General features: G+C 42.0%; 1 protein-coding gene across 6 annotated transcripts in view; it reads left to right on the top strand.

The window, feature by feature from the left end:
• esrrga (estrogen-related receptor gamma a) overlaps window positions 1–17734 on the top strand; it is a 264814-nt gene that overhangs the window by 70572 nt on the left and 176508 nt on the right. For 4 of the 6 annotated variants that reach the window (XM_068045045.1, XM_068045046.1, XM_068045049.1 and 1 more), the window contains exon 3: window positions 549–641. The exons of the other annotated variants lie outside the window; for them this stretch is intronic. In XM_068045045.1, coding sequence (XP_067901146.1) covers window positions 549–641 — 93 coding nt within the window. The remainder of the gene's footprint in view (window positions 1–548; window positions 642–17734) is intronic. 6 annotated transcript variants of the gene reach the window in all.

Genomic DNA, 17734 nt, shown 5'->3' with positions numbered 1-17734 from the left:
TTCCACAGGTGCTGCAGAGAAATTTGTTTGTTGGGGCTGTTGCACAGTTGGCTCTCCCCTTGCGCCTCTGTCTTTTTTCCTGCCAACTACTAAGTCTCTTCGACTCGCCACAATTTAGCCCTGTCTTTATGGCTGCCCGCCAGCTCTGGCGAATGCTGGCAACTGACTCCCACGACTTGTGATCAATGTCACACGATTTCATGTCGCGTTTGCAGACGTCTTTATAACGGAGACATGGACGGCCAGTGGGTCTGATACCAGTGGCGAGCTCGCTGTACAATGTGTCTTTGGGGATCCTGCCATCTTCCATGCGGCTCACATGGCCAAGCCATCTCAAGCGCCGCTGACTCAGTAGTGTGTATAAGCTGGGGATGTTGGCCGCTTCAAGGACTTCTGTGTTTCTACTTCCACACAATGATCAAAATCTTTTTACCTGTCTCTCTTTCCCTTTGTGTGATTCCTTTGTATTTGTACTTCTTGCTATTCTTTTCCCTGTTTTTGTGAGTTCTCTGTATGATTATTTCTCCCCCCTCCTCCATGTCTTTCAGTTGGAGTGCGATGAGACATTCAAAATTCCCAAAAATGCAAATGAGTCTTTCGGGAACTGGAAAAGCAGGGGAACATTGGCAGCAGAGAATTGGGTAAAGTGTTTGTGAATGGACCATTATCCAAGATAGCAGCATTTAAGGTAGATGAGAAACAGAGAGGAGCTAGAAGTGCAGAACAGAGGAACTGATGAAAGAGGCTGGATTTGTAAGAGTGAACAAATTAATGCGTGAACTTTAGAATCAAGTAAGAGGAGGTATCCTTTGGGTTTCTTTGGTCATTTTCTGTTTTTTTTCACTCTACTTGTAACAAAACCGCATTAACTGAGGGCGTGCAATTTTACCCATGGCTTACAATGTGTAGAGCGATTCTAGTTTTCCCAGCAGTGTTTCAGACCTAGCAATGTGAAGAGCAAAAATATCAAAATGACATTTTTCATAAACTTTGAGAACAAGTAGCAGCAAGATTATTTACTGTAATCTTAACAATAAAACCATGAGTTTTAAAACTACAGATACTTCAAAATAAAAGTGGGAAATATTTGCAGGGAGAACAAATTTATTGGCTCACCAACAATTTTAAAACAAAAAGAAAAGTATCTATCTCCTGAGTTTGAAGATGCATTTCTAGTTGTAAATCCCTCAACTGCTACTGCCAAAAATTGAAAATAAGAGCTTGTTCTTGCATGTACAAGAATGTCTATACTTCACAAGTAGATCATTGGTTGTGAAGCGCTTAGGATGACCTCAGGTCATGTATAATGCTATATAGCACAAATTCTTTATATGTGTTTCTTTCTGGGCTGGGAAAATATTCCTATTTTGATTTTTCTCCCTTTCCTTTCCGGTCTTCCTGGGCTACATAACTCTTAAAGTTGAGATAGCATGTACATAACCTGCTCTTTAGCTGGCGAAATTTCCTTTGAATCTCCAGATACTCGCTTCATTTTCCTACTTTCTTGACTCTTCCCTATAGTGATGTGACCTGATTTACAGCCCTTTCAGTATACTCTTGCTTAAGATATGGCAGGATTACACTGTAGGGGCCAAGGGGGGGGGGGGCCTGAATAATCTAATTCACCAGACTTAACCAGTTATGCCCTTGAATATTGGGTGGTTTTCTGGATGGTTGTTTTAGCTATCAGGGTTTGCCGCTCTGAGTCATTCAGGAAGAATTTTGTCTTCCCTGCCTTGGTGGTAATTGAGAGAAGTGATCTTCCCTTTATGGAACCTACCCAATTTTCATTTTGTCATATACCCAAAGTATATGAAGTCTTTGCACAGAGCTTTTTAGTCTAGTCCCAAAAATAATTTATTTGCTAAGAAATTATAGCCTAAAAGCCTAAGTTAAATAGCAGTGTAAAGCGAGCCGCTGTATGTGAATTGTTCATCATTGGACACGGTAATGTCGGTTGGCAAGGCATGACCATTTATTAGTTCCATAAATGTAAGGTAACTAAATACCTCAAAATAGAGAAACCCCAGTCAGGGAGTTCTAATTTCTGTCAGTTTCAATGCTGGTTTCCAGTGGTGAAATGGGTAAAAGTGTGGATTTGTGGGTTGGCACAATGGTACTGAGAGTCAAAGTGCTAATCCTCAGAGCCATGAAGTGCTGAATGAGTACTTATTCTGGCTGCTGATTTCCCAATTTCAGCAGCATAGAGTGTAAATAGTTGAATAAAAGCAAAATACTGCGGATGCTGGAAATCTGAAACAAAAACAAGAAATGCTGGAATCACTCGGCAGGTCTGGCAGCATCTGTGGAAAGAGAAGCAGAGTTAACGTTTCGGGTCAGTGATTCCAGCATTTCTTGTTTGCGTAAATAGTTGAGTTGTTCCACAGGAAAACATGTAGGGGCAGAGAGAAAATTGGAAGAGATACTTCAACAGCACTTCCTTCTCCTGTGACCTCTACCACTGAGAAGGACAATAGCAGCAGTGTTGTGAAAACACTGCCACCTCCAAGTTCGCCTCCAAATCGCACACTTCCTGATTTGGACATATATCATTGTTCATTGTCGCTGTGGCAATGTCCTGGAATTCCCAGTATTGCATCCTTCTGGTAGAACAATCACCACAAAGACTGGAGTAGTTCAAGGAGCGTGCCCCCAACTATTACCATTTCAGGGCAGCTAAGAATGGGGAATAAATACAGCTTTGCCAGCATTGCCTATACCCTAAGAACAAATTAAAATAAAAGTCATATCTATTGGTCCTCAATGCTTTCTGGTGGCCAGCTATAAGGACCATTGGCTGCAACTAGGAGCAGGCCTTCCATCCTCTTCGCAGCAGAATTGTTGAGACCAGGGAGATGGAAGATACGGGTTAATTTACCAGAAGAAAAATGGCATTAAATATTCAAAGAAACATAACTGTGCTATCAAATTCAAACATTATACATCAGTGAAAGAAAAATGTACGCTAACTGTACAGGTTCAATGTCTCAGACCCCTGAAAGCCTACCATCATTTAGATGTTTTTATTTTAATTACATTCAAAAGAATGTATTAATCATTTCATCCTGTCATTCCAGTTTCCATTTTTTCTGTGTGTTACACTGTGCTAAACGGTGATGGATTTCATTATCCTTTCTGTGATACTGTAATTAACTGAAATCCGCACAACCTAATTTTGTACACAAACATATCCTGAAGATTGCTTTGGCTTGTATAAAAAGTAATACAGTTAGGCTTGTGCAGAACAAATTTAATTTGATAGCAGGTGTTTTGATAAATCAAGAGCTATGTACTTTTCCTTTTTTTCGGGGTTGGACTATTGGGGTGAAGGGAAATGTCTTCAAAAGCTCTGCTTCAAGCACATTAGTTGTTTAAGACCCAGAACTGAATCTAATGCAAATAAGGTTTTGTCTATGGAAATGTTAAATTGTATGTTTTTTATTGTAAAGGTTATTTTTGTATTAAAGTAAAGGCCATGACTGCATAGCAAGGAGAGAAATTAGAATACCGCTAGTTCATATTTCGTAAAATGAAATTGAGATTCCCTAGAGGTTTATAAGCAGTTGCTTTAGGGAAGAGGAAACATTTAATACAGCACTGAAAGGAGCCAAAATAAAGAGCTCAGTGGTTCTTGTGTAGGCTGTAAGTAGCACATGAGATGCAGCGTCCACATATTTAGCAGTAGCATTAGGTTTCATGCCCTGTTAAAGATAGTAATGTAAGCAGGTAAAATGAACTTTTTAGGAATATTAGAGGACTGTTTCTGTGCTGTATATCAGAGCTGTCAAAATGTATCTATCTAATTGATCATACACATAATCTTCAACAAATCTGCGTAAAATAATTTTAATTCAGAAATGTGCCCTTTTTGTATTCAGAAATATTACTTGACTCCATGTCAACACAGTTTGTTCTGATATTCTAAACTATCTTAAGACACTTTTTTATTTTCATTTAGAGATACAGCACTGAAACAGGCCCTTTGGCCCACCGAGTCTGTGCCGACCAACAACCACCCATTTATACTAACCCTGCAGTAATCCCATATTCCCTACCACCTACCTATACTAGGGGCAATTTACAATGGCCAATTTACCTATCAACCTGCAAGTCTTTGGCTGTGGGAGGAAACCGGAGCACCCGGCGAAAACCCGCGTGGTCACAGGGAGAACTTGCAAACTCCGCACAGACAGTACCCACAATTGAACCCGGGTCCCTGGAGCTGTGAGGCTGCAGTGCTAACCACTGCGCCACTGTGCTGCCCTTTTTCTGGTTATTGAGAATTCTGGATAGGTACAAAGAAAACAGTTGTTGCAATTCTTCCCTATTACTGTGCATAATTTTCTCTTGCCCAAATTACTGCTGTGTATCAACGCAGTTTTTTAAAAAGACAGCATGGTGCAGCCTGCAGATATGCCTGTGCCATTCCTTGTTCAATTTTACATGGGGGTACATTGAAGAGTACGGAAAGGCACTCTTTGTTTTATTCCTGCACCTCCCCTCACCCCCACCACTACCCACCCTCCGAAACCAATGCCACAATATCTCCTAACAGTTCCCTGTATGCAATGAGATTATACCTGTTACCTGCACCACTTTAATAAATTAAACAAAAATCTTAGCCATGTGAATTTATGAGAGTTCTTGACTATGTTAACTTGTACTAAGCTTAAAGAAATTACAAAATGATTGGGTTTCATTCTCTGAGCTGTTTCAATAATTGACCTTTTTAATTTACAACCTTCAAATTGTAACATGGTATGCTAGCACTAGTAATGACCATTAAATTAAGTCTCACCAAAAGCATCAAAACGAAGATAGATTGAGTCAACAAAAACATTTGCTATTGGTTAATGTTATTGTTTTAGATGTAGATCTATTTTAATGCTCCTTGCAGAACTTATTTCTGTCCATTTCTGGATTTCTAGATGCAAAATGGGTAAGGCAGCTGGAATTATAGTAATTACTCTTGAGTTTAACGAAATGCTGAAAATAGTTTTTTTTTTAAAGTTTGCTTAATCCTGAAATGTTCAAAGTGTTATAATTAAAAAACTCATAACAGGTTATCAAGATAGAAATATAAGGTCAGCCCCTGTTATGTTCATATTACAAAGCACGGTACAAGTTTATGAGAAATGCCACGATTGTCACCCATCAACGTGGCATTATAAAGCAGGTACCTGAACCAGGCAGCAGAGGGGATTGAGTGCCTGATGATATGTAAAATAATATAAAGCAGACAAAATGTCACTTGTCCCAAGCAAGTTAATCTTCAATTTCTTGTCAAGAGATTCTGACAAAAAGCATTAAGGAAGAAAAGACACAGCTAGACAATATGGTACCTTTTGTAAAATAAGATTTAAGTCATGCGGGCTGCACTAAAAAAGCTAGAATACCTCATATTGGGCTGTTCTTATTATTCTATGGGAGGCATACAATTTTCTTTAAAGCATGAAATTTGCAAGTACCTGCTTCTGATCCAACTATCTTGTGTTTCCAGTACAATACAATGGTAGAAACAGAAGAGTGATGGGCAATGTGATGTAATACTCTCTGCTCGCAGATGTTTAGTGTAATTTAACTTATCAAGTCCTATCCATCTTCACATAATAAACTTAAGTCTATTTGCTGAGCTGACTGTATCACCCAAAGCAAACTGGTCAGCATGTGCCCTCTTAACCAGACACATGAATGGATCATTGGCCCTTTACTGTTGTGTAAATAGTATCCATTCATTTCTTTTTGGGGTAGAGGGAAGCCTGCATTGCTACAGCTGTCAGGGCTGAGCTTTAGTATGCAACCTGTTGCGGCACTGACTCCCCTGTGGTATGCTGCAGTTCATTTTCCAAACATGCGGCATTGTTTTTAAATATGGAAATATATGGCCGTCATTATTGGTGCATTTCTTCAAACGTGTCCAGCATTTGAACCTCAGGCTATAAAAATGTTGATCTGAAAATGGCAGCAGTCAGTTGATGAATGCAGAAGAGAGAAGCATAAATCAGTGCAGGGCACTTCTTTCCTTTCTCCCCCCACCCCCCCCCCCCTCCTCCCCGTGTCCACAGAGAATTGTTGTCTATTGGTTCAGAAAATGGAGAAATGAATCTAGCAATACCCAGTGCTGGTTAGCAGATTGTCATTTTTGGGTTTGATGTTCTTTGGTATAATTGTCTTTCATGTGAACAATGGCAGGAGATCTCTGGTGAGCCATGGAAGCATGATAAAAGAGGCTGATCTTGCATAGCAATGTCTTTTATTATTAGTGTATAAAATTAGCAAGCTGGATGTTGTTAGAATTAGCTTTACTGATGTTAATTGTAATGCAGTATGAATTCTGTTAGCAGACTGTGCAGCAATTCTCGGTAAGGTGATAGCTGCACCGAAAGGTGCTATTAATAGCCTTTTACTTATATTGTATCGTTTTAGTAGACTTTAATAAGGCAGTCACCGTCAACGGGAATTTATTAGAAAAGTGTAGTAATTGATGTATTGCAGCAAGTATGGGCAGAGGCTGAAGTTGATTAATGTATGAGTTGGCTTTTTTAAGGCAGTTTAAAAAGGCTTCTTAACTGGGTCTTCGGAGACCAACACAAACCCACTGTAAACTACTTCATTCCAGTCGGAAAATGACTTGACAGCTGCTCCAGTCTCTGGTGGTTTTGCTTTTCTGATCAGAGAAAATTGAAGTAATATAGTACTCATCAATAATTGCAGTGCTTAAAAATCTTATAAAGGGATTTTGACTGTTTTCCCCCCTGGAGATAAGTTTTCAAAGGTTAAATTAGTTTTACTTGCATTTGCTTCATATATTCAACCCAGAGTAAGGATCAGTTGTGCTTTAAATGGACCACTGGTTGTGAGTTGCATGAAATTAACATCTTTGTGACTATCTGCAATGTTTAACTGCAAAGTGATCTCTTCTGGGCAGCAAGCCTTTGTGTCTGCCATACCATATAGAGACTATATATTAAAAGCACAATAGGGAAACTGGGAGGGAGTCATAGTGATGCCATTCTCCAGTAAAACTATATAATGTCCACATCAATTCCATCATTTTGAGATGAACAAAGACCTGAGTGCGACACCTTTGTGAATACTTTGTATGTTTTATATATTTCATGAAGATGATTAAATGGGATATTCTAATTTCTAAATATGGAGCAGTATAATAGAAGGATTCTGTTTGCACTTTTATCTATAGTTTTACTCAAAAACATATAAAATATCAATACTGAATGTTAAAGAGGCATTTTTACCACGGAGCTAAGTTGTGGCCCACTGTTGTTTAAAGATAAAAGTGGATGTTTGCAAAAGTGTTTAAAAACTTTGCTATACATTGTAGCAAGGCCATCTCACTATTGTAAAAGCAAAATACTGCAGATGCTGGAAATCTGAAATAAAAACAAGAAATTCTGGAAATACTCAGCAGGTCTGGCAGCATCTGTGGAGAGAGAAGCAGAGTTAACGTTTCAGGTCAGTGACCCTTCATCAGAACTGGCAAATATTAGAAATGTAATAAGTTTTAAGCAAGTAAAGCGGGGGTGAGGCACGAGATAATAAAAGAGAATGTGTTGATAGGACAAGGTCACAGAGAATAACTGACCAGAAGGTCATGGAGCAAAGGCAAATGGTATGTTAATGGTGTGATGAAAGACAAAGCATTAGTACAGAGAGGATGTTAATTGACAGAAAAATGAACAACCCTGGCCCCAAGCACAAACATGAAAAAAAAACAGTGGGTAGGCACAGTAGAAGCAAACTAAAATAAAACAAACAAATAAAAAAAAAGAAAAAATAACTAAAAATAAAAAGGGGGGCCCGTCATGCTCACTATTGTCTCTGGCCAAGAAATTTTATTTACAGTAAATAAACAACTAGCATGCAGTATGTGAACAAAAATGGTACAGAAGACAAAAGCGCCAGACATTGTTAACAGCTGCCCTCTTGTTGCTTGTTCCAAAATGCTTCCCAACAGAATATGCATTTAGTTTGCCTAGTAAACCTTTTTTTTTAACCGTGTTTTTTCTGCAGTAATATTGAAAGCTTTATTTTGTATCTCACAAACATTTTCTCACATGCAACCTCCAGAGAAGCTCGGCATTGTTTCCCTTGGTTTTGCTTTTGAAAGCCTGCAGATACACATATACCTTCTATCAATGGTAAACAGTTTCACCATGTTTCATGTTTATTTGACAGTTATACTATGATTCCTAAAGTTGTTGGATAAAGTCATTTGATGTTCTTCAGGCGCCTAAAACATGGAAGTTAAGCAGGTATTTACTGATTGTGAAAGTACTGGAAAGGTAAAAAGCATTTTATTGCTCACTAGCAGTGTGCTTCTCAACTGCCCCACATTTTGTGAGGCATCATACAAAGAGTCTCTGCAGAGACTGACTGATTCAGTTCATATTAACCAAGAGTTCATCTTATTAAAGCACAGAGTCCTCTCAATAATGATTCTTTAAAATAAGCCTTGGCAAAAGACTGTTGATGATGGCTGTAGTCTGTAGCAAGTGTCTCTCACTCCAGGTAATTTGTGGTCTTTATTAAGGTCCGTGCCCCACACCGACTGGTTAAAAAAAAATTGAGTGCTATACTTGGAGAAACAAATATACTAAGTTTCATAAGCAGCCAACCTCGGAATCCTCTGAACCTGTCTAATGTTCATGTATTGCTGCAGAGTTTAAAGTACAGATCATGTAGGGCACACGATTTTGATTTTGGCATCACTTGATTTTGCTAGGTTAATTTTCCCAACCTGCCTTGTGCCTTTTTTATGAAATAATGCAGGTTATCTTGTTTATTTTCAGCCTTGGTACTAATCCATGGGATTGCATTTATCTTAGGTCAGGCTGTCAATTAACTTTTCAGTCACAGTGTGCAAACTGCCATTTTATCATGCTGATGTCTGATGTTTGCAATTCCTAAATTTAAAATGTATGACTTCTCTTTCTGCCGAGAACTTCCACTAATATTCATACAGTTGAGGTCAGTTTATTGGGAATGCATAAAAACTTCATTTATTTTGTGCTCATTTCAAATTTTGTATTTCTTTTTATCTCAGCCTACTTTGCAATGCTCACTTCTTGCCACTCTGCTACAGCTATGATAGGCAAGCAGCCTATTCAAGGTTTTAGCGATTTATACACTTGAACTTAAAGTATTAAGTGCATGACTGGCTTCTGCTAACATGTTTCTGCACCTGCACCAAAAGGCATGCATGGCAAAAATTGGGATCTCACTGGGGGTCGTATTCAACTTACGACTGCCTGCTTTTCCCAGGGAAAATGGATACCGAGCCTCTGAATTTGCATGGGGATCTCACTCACCTGTTGTCTGCCAGAAGTATACTTGACATCATTTTGAGTCAGACACATTTTAGTAGTCCAGGCTGCTTGAAATAGGCAGACACCAAATATAAATAAGGGTCTATTTCAGGACCTTATTACCATTTTCAACTTCCTCAATGTTGAATTTGTCCATTATAAAAGCTGCCCAGAAATCCTTGGTGACAACAATTAGGAGGGGCACTTGTATCAATACAAAAGCAAAATACTGCAGATGCTGGAAATCTGAAATATGCTGGAAATACTCAGCTGGTCTGGCAACAGAGTTAACATATCAGGTTGATGACCCTTCATCAGATCTTGGAAAAGTTAGAAATGTAATAGGTTTTAAGCAGGTCAAATGGGGTAGGTGGAAAAAGAACAAAAGGGCAAGTCTGTGATAGGTTGGAAGATGAGAGACATCACATGAAAAAAGAGTTGGTGGGGTAGAACCAAAGGGAGTGGTAATGGGACAAGTAAAGAAACAAAAGATGTGTCCAGAGGAGGTGTGAATGGGAGAATGGCAGAACGTCCGAAAAAAAAGAGAGAAAGCAAGATTAAGACCAAAACGTGCAAAGAAAAGAAAACGAAATAGGAGGCACAGATTACGGATTGAAATCATTGAACTCAATGTTGAACCCAGAATGCTGTAAAGTGCCTAATTGAAAATTGAGGTGATGTTCCTCGAGCTTGCATTGAACTTCATTGGAACTATACAGTAGGCTGAGGACAGAGATGTCAGCTTGAGAACAGGTGGAGAATTTTAAAATGGCAGGCCACCAGAAGCTTGGGGTCACGCTTGTGGACTGAAAAGAAGTGTTTTGTAAAGCAGTCATCCAATCAGCGTTTGGTTTCACAAATGTAGAATAGACCGCATTGTGAGTAGCGAATATAATATACTAAATTGAGAGAAGTACACGTAAATCACTGTTTCACCTGGAAGGAGTGTTTGGGGCCTTGTCTTGTGAGGAGAGAGGAGGTAAAAGGGCAGGTGTCGCATCTCCTGCGCTTGCATGGAAAAGTGCTGTGGAAGGGGGATGGGATGTTGGTGATTGAGGAGTGGACCAGTGTGTCACAGAGGGAATGGCCCCTTCTGAATGCTAAAAGGGGAGGGGAAGATGTGTTTGATGATGTCATCACATTGGAGGTGGCAGAAATAGCGAAGGATAATCTGTTGAATACGGAGGCTGGTGGGGTGGAAAGTGAAAACAAGGGGAACCTTATTATGGTTCTGCAAGGGAGGGGAAGGTATGTGAACAGAAGTGCTGGTATGGAAGGTTGCATCATCAGAACAGATGCAACGGAGACAGAGAAACTGGGAGAATGGAATGGAGTTCTTACAGGAAGCAGGGTGTGAGGAAGTGTAGTAGAGATAGCTGTGCATGTCAGTGGGCTTATAGTTCCCCCTTTTACCTGTCTCCAGTACTCTCCTTCCACGTGGACCCCTCCCTCTGTCCTCTTACTCTGTCTTGATCTTTGCATTGAGAACTGTTGGCATGACATCGACCGTCTCAATTTCCCTGCTCCCCTCACACACTCTAACCCAGGGTTGTCCAACATATGGCCCACGGACCAGGATCCGGCCCACCAAACGTTTCCATCCGGCCCGCGGATGCAAAATGTACCCGGGGCCGTTCCTCATCCTTGCAGGGCTCTGTGACTGGAGATGGGAAATTTCCCATTGTCTTATTCTTGCAGACCGGCCTTATTATCGGGAAGCACATTCCTACTTCAGCAGCTGTCAGCAGTGAAACTGACAACGCGATGTTTTTGAACAAACTGACCAACCACAAAGCTGCTGTGCTGAATGCTTCCACTCCCTGCAACTGTCAGAGGGAGGGGTGGGGGGGAGAGCGAGAGGGGGAAGGGAAACAATGAGAGAGAGGGGAACAGCGAGAGAGAGGGGGAAACAAAGAGAGAGGGGAGACGGGGGGGGTGGGGTGGGGGGAAAGAGAGAGAGGAGGGAAAACACATATAGGGAAAACAGAGAGAAAGTGGGGAACAGAGAGAGGGGGAACAGAGAGAGGGGCAGAGGGAGGGACAGAGAGAAAGGGGGAGACAGAGAGGAGGGGATGGGGGGAACAGAGAGCAAGGATGACACAGAGGGTGGGAATAACACAGAGAGGGGGAACACAGCGAGAGACAGAGATAGAGACAAAGAGAGAGATCAAGATCATTCCTAACAGATGGATATCTATCCAGAATACTCTGCATCGCTGTATCAAGTGTGGGGGCAGAGATTGACTACTTATGCAAGCAAAAACAATGCCAGGTATCTCACTAAATCAGTTTTCAATATAGTGGCGAGAAAGTAAGTCAATAAATAGGTCTTCTCATTTCAAGCTTCTTCACAAAAATGCGCATTTGTTGTTGTTAATTGCCCTCAACTGAATGGCTTGCTAGGCCATTTCAGAGAGCATTTTCTTTTTAGGAGTCAACCACACATTGCTGTTGGTCTGGAGTCATATGTAGGCCAGACCAGGTAAGGATGGCAGATTTCCTTCTCTAAAGGATATTAGTGAACCAGACAGGTTTGTACAACAATCGACAGTGGCTTCGTGATCACCATTAGCCTAGCTTTTAATTCCAGATTTATTAATTGAATTCAAATTTCACCATCTGCCATGGTGGGAATTGAACCCATGTCCTCATATCATTAGCCTGTGCTCTGGATTACTAGTTTACCGCTATGCCACCGCCTCTCCAATGTTTTCACATTGAGCAACATCTCCTTGAACTCATCTCACCTCTTCCAAATAAATGACATTTCTATGGCTATCCACATGGGTCCTAGCTATGCCTACCTTTTTTGTGGGCTATGTCAACCATTTCCTGTTGCAGTCCCACTCAGGCCCCTTCCTTAACTCTTTTACCAGTACATTGATGATTGTGTTGGTGCCATTTCCTGCTCTCATCCAGAACTGGAAAACTCCATCAATTTTGCTTCCAATTTCCACCCAACTCTCACCTTCACACGGTACATCTCCAACTCTTCCCTTCCCTTCCTTTATTTCTCTGTTTCCATTTCTGGGGATAGGCTATCAACCAATATTCACTATAAGCCAACTGACTCCCACAGTTACCTCAGCTACACTTCTTCACACCCTGCGTCCTGTAAGAACCCCATTCACTTCTCCCAGTTTCTCTGTCGTATCTGTTCTGATGATGCAACCTTCCACACCAGTGCTTCCAATATGTCTTCATTTTTCCTCAAATGAGGATTTCCCCCACACCGTGGTTGGTAGGGTCCTTGATTGTGTCTGACCCATTTCCCGTACTTCTAATTTTACCAATTCCCCTCCCTCCCAGAACCACGATAGCGTTCACCTCGTCCTCATCTTCCACCCTGCCAGCCTCCATATTCAACAGATCATCCTCCACCGTTTCAGGCACCTCCAGTGTGATGCCACCACCAAACACATCTTCCCCACAGCTCCCCTTTCAGCATTCTAAAGGGACCATTCCCTCTGCGATTCACTGGTCCACTCCTTAATTACCCCCAACATCCCATCCACTTCCCATGGCACCTTTCCATGCAACACCTGCCCTTTTACCTCCTCTCCTCTCACTGGCCAAGGTCCCAAACACTCCTTCCAGGTGAAACAGTGATTTACATGTACTTCTCTCAATTTAGTATACTGTATTCGCTGCTCACAGTGCAGTATGTTCTACGTTGGGAAGACCAAACACAGATTGGGTGACTGCTTTGCAAAACACCACTATTCAGTCCACAGCATGACCCAAGCTTCCGGTGGGCTGCCATTTTAAAATTCTCCACCTTGCTGTCCCGCTGACATCTCTGTCCTCGACCTATTGCAGTGTTCCAATGAAGCTCAATGCAAGCTTGAGGAATAGCACCTCATCTTTTGATTAGGCACATTTACAGCCTTCCGGACTCAACATTGAGTTCAAGAATTTCAGTCTATAATCCCATAATCTTTGCCCCCCCCCCCCCCCCCCCCCACCATTCTGTTTCCTTTCCTTTGTATGTTTTGGTCTTAATCTTGTTTTCTCTTGCTTTGCTTTCGGGCCGCAGCTGTTCATCATTCTGTCACACCTCCTCTGGACACATCCTTTGTCTCTTTACTTGTCCCATTACTACTCCCTTTGGATCTGCCCCACTAACTCTTTTGTCATTTAATGTCTCCCATCTTCAGCCCTATCATAGTCCTTCCCTTTTCTTCTCTTTCCACCCTCCCCTATTTGACCTGCTTTAAACCTATTACAGAAAAGTCTATGGGCCCTGACAACATCCCAGCTGTAGTACTGAACTCCAGAACTAGCCACAAACCTAGCTAAGCTATTCCAGTACAGCTACAACACTGGCATCTATCCGACAATGTGGAAAATTGCCCAGGTATGTCATGTCCACAAAAAGCAGGGCAAATCTAATCTAGCCAATTACTAACCCATCAGTCTACTCTCAATTATCAGCAAAGTGTTGGAAGGTATCATGAACAGTACTATAAAGTGGCACTTATTCAGCAATGACTTGCTCACCGATGCTCAGTTTGGGTTCCACCAGGACTCAGCTGCAAACCCCATTACAACCTTGGTCCAAACATGGACAAAAGAGTTGAATTCAAGAGATGAGGTAGAGTGACTGCCCTTGACATCATTTGAAACATTTAACCAAGTGTGGCAACAAGGAGCCCTAGCAAAATTAAATTCAGTGGGAATTGGGGGAAAACTCTCCACTGGTTGGAGTCATACCTAGCACAAACAAAGACGGTCATGGTTGTTGGAGGCCAATTATCTCAGCCTCAGGACATTGCTGCAGGAGTTCCTCAGGTAGTGTCCTAGGCCCAATCATCTTCAGCTGCTTCATCATTGACCTTCCCTCCATCTAAAGGTCAGATGTGTGAATGTTCACAGATGATTGCACAGTGTTCAGCACCATTCACAACTCCTCAGACCTCCCCCTGAAGCAGTCCATACCTGCATGCAGCAAGGCTGGACATCGTTTAGACTTGGGCTGATAAGTGGCAAATAACATTTATGCCACACTAGTGCCAGGCAATTACCATATCCAACAAGAGAGAATCTAACCATCTCCCCTTGACTTTCAATGGCATTACCATCATTGAATTCCCCACCATCAACATCCTGAATTACCATTGACCAGAAATTTAATTGGACCAGCCACATAAATACTGTGGCTGTAAGAACAGGTCAGAGGATGCGAATTCTGCGGCAAGTAATGCACCTCCTGACTCCCCAAAGCTTGTCCACCATCTACAAGACACAAGTCAGGAGTGTGATGGAATACTCTGCACTTGTCTGGATGAGTGCAGTTCCAAACAACACTCAAGAAACTCGACACCGTCCAGGACAAAGCAACCCACTTGATAGGCATCCCATCACTTTAACCATTTACTCCCTCCACTACTGATGCACAGTTGCTGCAGTGTGTTCTATCTACAAGATGCACTGCAGCAACTCGCCAACTGTCCTTCGACAGCACCTTCCAAACTCCCGACCTCTACCACCTCAAAGGTCAAGAGCAGCAGACATATGGGAACACCACCACCTGCAAGTTTCCCCCAAGTCGCACACCACCCTGACTTGGAACCATATCGCCGTTCCGTCACTGTAGCTGGGTCAAAATCCTGGAACTCCCTCCCTATCAGCACTGCGGGTGTACTTATACCACATGAACTGCAGTAGTTTAAGAAGGCAACTCACCACCACCTTCTCAAGGGTAATCAATGCTGGTCTTGACAGCAATGAAATAGCGCGAAGCACATCATATTGGTCTGTGCGTAGTTTTTTGGCAGTTGTCATGATGCATTTATCCTTCATCAGCTCTCAATTGTCCCTCGCTTCCAATCACAAAGGGTGGGCTGCTTTTAGAACTACGGGTATCCTATCAGGAACCCATGCACGGACACAGAGGAATGATACAATCAGAGCCAGGCCTCCATCACAGCTCTGCATAAATCAACAGCTGAAACAGAGGTTCCACATCTTAATCAGTTGGAGAGTATCCTGCAATATAGTTTTAAGAGAGTCTTTGGATTTTCCATAGTATGCTGCATGTTCCATAACTTTGCCTTGCAAAGGGAGAAACCGTTGGTGCCACCTGGGGATTAAAAAGTGGAGGTGCAGCAGCAAGAAGAACATAGGATGCTCAGGAAGAGCAAGAGTACCAATCCCGTCAGCACCAGAGCTATATACCAGCATATCATTCAGGAATGCAATCATCCCTGCCCCCATCCACACCAACAGTCCTTCCTACCATCAGATCCAGTCTTTCCATTCTCCAGATGAATGATCTCAACTTAAACATCTGCATTGATATTTCTACACATGACATAGCATGGTCAACAAAGAATGAAACTCTGCACACCAGGAAATTCAGTCAAAATCTGGAACATCAAATTGCCAGAAAATACATACGAAATCTAAGGGTCACCCTGTTGGCCTTAGTTGCACTTCATGCTCGTGTTGTGCTTAGCAAAGTGCTAGCCCAGTGGCTTCAGGGTGGGAGATGGAAGGCTGCTGTGTTTCCAATGAGGGTGCTTAAGAAGCAACTTCGAGGAGCTCGGACCTGAGAAGGCTCTACTGCACACTGCAGCATCTTGGCTACCACTAGGGCAGTTTGGCCCAGCTGTCTTTTTGCCACCAACATGAGCATTGTTTGAAGAGGTGGCAGGGAAGCAGTCCTGCTTTTGTCTGGAGAGAAGACAGCATATTCCCTTTCAGAGGTGCTGGTGCCACTGCCACGCTTGTGGGACTGTGCCGTGGGCCTTCTCAGGTCCGAGTTTCTTAAGATCACTCATGATGACCCTCTCAAGCACTCTCATTGGATACACAGCAGCCTTTCATCTTGTAGCCACTGGTGTAGCAATTTGCAGGAGCACGAGACTAGAATCCAGAGTGCTGAAGTGTGAGAGTTTGGAAGTCCATATCTATGTTTTCCTTCATACTTTCCCTCATTCCTAGGATGGCGGGACTGTCCTATGAAGAGAGATTGGGGATACTGGGCTTGTATACTCTAGAATTTTGAAAAATGAGAGTTGATCTCATTGAAACCTACAAAATACTTAAAGGGATAGACAGGATAGCTGCAGGGTAAGATGTTTCCCTGGTTGGGGACTCTAGAACTAGAGGACATAATTTCAAAATAAGGGGACTGAGATGAGGAGAAATTTCTTTACTCAGTAGGTTGTGAATCTTTGGAATTCTCTATCTCAGAGAGCTGTGGAAGCTCAGTCATTGAGTATGATAATGCTTTGCACTTTACGCTCTATCCCATGTCATCGGGCAGGCTCCAATGACACCTCATCCATTTTAGGCATCAATTAAAAATCCCCAGTATTTAAGGAATTGAATGTAATAAGTCCGCCTTGTTCCATGCAAATCCACTGAATTTGATAAAACATGGAAATTCTATTTTCTCATTCATTTATTGATGAGGTTCACAAGCCTTATGGAAGTTTGAGTGTTTGTGCTAAACTGCATTGAAAGGTGTGCTATTAAAATACTGCCTCAAGTAGTGTACTTTGTAGATACGTCTTTTCATCAAATTTTTCACTTTTCTGTAGCTATTTGTATGTTATTAATATGTACAAAAATTCAAACTGTCTTGGATGGTGATGATATCATGATACGTATTCTTTTTTAAGATGGGGCTGTGCATTACTTGAGATTTATCTCCTACCACTCTTCTGACCCCCCCCCCCTGCCATTTCCCCCGCTTCCACCCTCCCTTCTGAGACCTGAATCTTGGCCAGGCAATCAGAAGGAGGATTTCTGCAGCAGGAAGGTGTAAGTCAATCCAATAAATGAGCCCCTCCTCCGTCACTCTTATATGTTTTCCAGCAGATGAGGAGAGAGCAGATTTGAAAGTGCCCCAGAAGCAGATCTGCTGCTCATTCTCTTCAGTTTGTAGCAAACTTAAACTGGGAACTGACAAGCCCCTCCCCATCTGTGGTTTTAAGCTTGTGGCTTTCTACAGCAGAAAGAGGAGAAGCAACTGGACTCTGATATGTGCAGACCCGAGTGAGGGGGGAAAATTAAAATACATATATGTATTTTTTTCAATGAACACGCTTATAAAATATGAAACTTAATTCCTTATGAAAGGCCAATTCGTTACTCCCCATTAATTGCTGTATCCCACTCAGGAACTAAATGGCAGACTTTCCCTGGCTATGTGTTATAGCACAGAGTAGTGGCACCTGAGATTGCATTGACAATTCCTTCACATTGAATTAGCTGACCAGGTGAACACCAGGAATTCATCTACATGAAGGGAGGAAAAGCCAGAGTGAGCCATCCCAGAACACTTTTGCACCCCCTGGTGGTTAGTTCAGAGCAATATTAACAGTGCTCTGGGATCAGATTGGCCAATCCCTATGTTGTCGCCTGTTCACAGGGCAGGGAGATCAAAGAAGGGATGTAAC

Source organism: Heterodontus francisci, chromosome 13 (genome assembly GCF_036365525.1).
Source record: "Heterodontus francisci isolate sHetFra1 chromosome 13, sHetFra1.hap1, whole genome shotgun sequence".
Classification (NCBI taxonomy): Eukaryota; Metazoa; Chordata; class Chondrichthyes; order Heterodontiformes; family Heterodontidae; genus Heterodontus; species Heterodontus francisci.
This window is presented reverse-complemented; position numbering and strand designations above follow the sequence as displayed.